Raw genomic sequence first — 2,713 nt, 5'->3', positions numbered from 1 at the left:
CCTCATTACACAACCTTAATTTGGAGCTGTAATAAGGAGTTTGAGACAAATAAATGCTAACAGTAAATCACTAAGAACCAGAGGCAGAGTCATATCTCATTACATAACTTTTAGATGTGTGAGTAGACAAATTATAGATGTCTGACAATTCAGTTCATCTTGACAAATTACCGTAATCTTGAGTATAGTTGGCTGTTGAATTCTGCATTTACTGATGCCATAATCTTGAGTGATTAAATGCATGCTTTTTTTTTTAGATTAAAATAAAAATTTGATGATTAGTGTTGCTAAGAAAAACCAACTGCTCAACTTTGCTTACACTTTTGAAAAAATAGTCATAATCAATTATTCTTTCTATATCTTCGTTATTGTTTACCATAGATCTTTGAGAATTTTTTCTTTAGTGTTCATCTTATGGCTTTCATCCATTCGTGATGTGTTATTCTTATTTTTTATGAAACTATATTATTATATCTAATTATATATTTATGGTTTTATGTCGATTGACATTTAAAATAAAAATAAAAATAATAGATGGTAAAGACACAAAATTTTGTGGAGGGAGATAGTACCTTAGCAACAAAAGCCGTTTGGGATGATAAGCTGACGTTGATATTTTGTGAGCTTTGCGTGAATAAAGTCAATGCTGGTAATAGACCGACAACTCATCTAAACTCAAAAGGATGGGAAAATGTGGTTGCTCTTTTTCAAGCAAAAACACAAATTATGGAAAACCTCAATTGAAAAATAAGCGGGATACATTAAAAAAAGGAATGGAGGTTATGGAGGGAGTTGCTTAAGGAATCTACAGGTATTGGATGGTGTCCATCTAAAAAGACGGTCGATGCTACCAAAGAATGGTGGGCTGCAAAAATATAGGTTAGTGTTAACTTTATCATTATTTTAATGCATAAAGTTGATTGAAATTAATAATTTACAATTATAAAAATCTTAGTATAACATTTAACATTTAACATGTTATGTAGGAAAATCCTGATTTTAATGGATTTAAGAAGAAAGGAATTGAACCACGATTGAATGAGTTAATGTGGCAAATGTTTGGTGGCATTGTAGCCACTAGAGAGAACGCATGGGCACCTTCGTCTGGTGTTCTTCCAAGTGGGGTTCCTATGGGAGATGATGCACCTAATGAGGGATTTGGTGATTCAGATGAACATAGTAACGAGAATGAAGGTATTCCTCCTAATGAGGTACCATCAAACCCTTCTCATGAAATTCCTAATCGAAGAAATCAAACACTTGGGGCTGTACAAGGTAAAGGAAAAAAATCAAGTTCAAGTAGAAAATCATCAAGAAATACATTAACTACTCAGATTGAGAAATTGTGTGAGAGTATGGCTAGTCCAAGGAAGTCAGTGAATGAAATTATTTTTCCTCACTCTCAATATACTATTTCAAATGCAATGGATGCTTTGCGTGCTTTGGGAGATGAAATTCCAAAAAAAGATGAACCGTACTATTTTGCCACCAAAATGCTCCAAATACCGGTGAAACGAGAAGTGTTTTTGAACTTAAATCCAGATGATAGGGTTTGGTGGCTTCGACATGAGTATGCTGAACAAAATCCAATTGCATCATTTTTATCCTTGGTAGCAACATCCTTATTTCCCTTCCAACCATACCATCAACCACCTCCACCATAAGTTTTTATATGTAAAACTAATGTATGATACTTTTTATGTTTGGTATTTTTATGCTATGCTTTTAATCAAGTTTCTGTGTTGTATAGAATGTCACGAAATATTAATTTATTTTCATTTGATTACTTTTTCAGGTTATGGATGAATTTAACAATATGTATAATAGTTTTGATATGAATTATGATACCCCTGAATTAAGTGAAGAAGCTCAACGAAGAATAGCCACAATTGTTACCCAAGTTGAGCACAACAATTATCATGAAGAGGAAGAACATGTGTTAAGCAGTGTATTGGTACACCATGAAACTTATTTCACTATCCAACCGTGTATGGATTCAAATTATACAGGTCAAATGTGGGTGGACGAAGTATTAAATGGGTACGATGATCGTTACATGAATAGTTTTAGGATGCCAAAAAATATATTTCACAGCTTGTTGCATGATTTGCAAACAAATTATGGCTTAAAGGATGAGAAAGTATCGTCGATGGAGAAGTTAGCAGCATTATCATTGTACCTTCTTAGAAATAGAGAATCAAATTCAAATGCAACAGAGCGATTTCAACGATCTGGGGAAACTATTAGTCGAATTTTTACTGATATGTTGCATATATTTGCTCGAATGAGAATAGACACGATTAAACTCACTGAAGGTCAATTCGAGGAAGTACCGAACCATATTCGACATGATACAAGATATTGGCCTCACTTTAAGGTAAAATTTACACAATCTTTATATTTTTAAAATATAAATTATTTTTAACTTTTATCTCATTACTTGTATTTATTTTAAAGGATTGTATTGGGGCCATAGATGGAACACGCATAAAAGCATGCATTTCGCCTTCTTGTCAAATACCTTATATCGGACGGAAATGTGAACCAACTCAAAATATTATGGCAGTTTGTGACTTCAACATGTGCTTTATTTTTGCATTTCTTGGTTGGGAAGGAACATCACATGATAGTAGAATTTTTTTGCAAGCACTTAGAAAACAAGAGTTAAAGTTTCCACACCCTCCATCAGGTTGAACTTTAATTTTTTTAATTA

At 32.9% G+C, this 2,713-nt stretch overlaps 1 protein-coding gene across 1 annotated transcript; it reads left to right on the top strand.

The window, feature by feature from the left end:
• The first annotated feature begins 534 nt into the window (after nucleotides 1–534).
• On the top strand, nucleotides 535–1,664 carry LOC105800936 (uncharacterized). The gene is made up of 3 exons (XM_052623698.1): nucleotides 535–696; nucleotides 987–1,211; nucleotides 1,335–1,664. Exons 1-3 carry the CDS (start codon nucleotides 535–537, stop codon nucleotides 1,662–1,664), a joined length of 717 nt encoding a protein of 238 aa, XP_052479658.1.
• Nucleotides 1,665–2,713: the final 1,049 nt, after the last annotated feature.

Source organism: Gossypium raimondii, chromosome 11 (assembly GCF_025698545.1).
Source record: "Gossypium raimondii isolate GPD5lz chromosome 11, ASM2569854v1, whole genome shotgun sequence".
Lineage (NCBI taxonomy): Eukaryota > Viridiplantae > Streptophyta > Magnoliopsida > Malvales > Malvaceae > Gossypium > Gossypium raimondii.
This window is presented reverse-complemented; position numbering and strand designations above follow the sequence as displayed.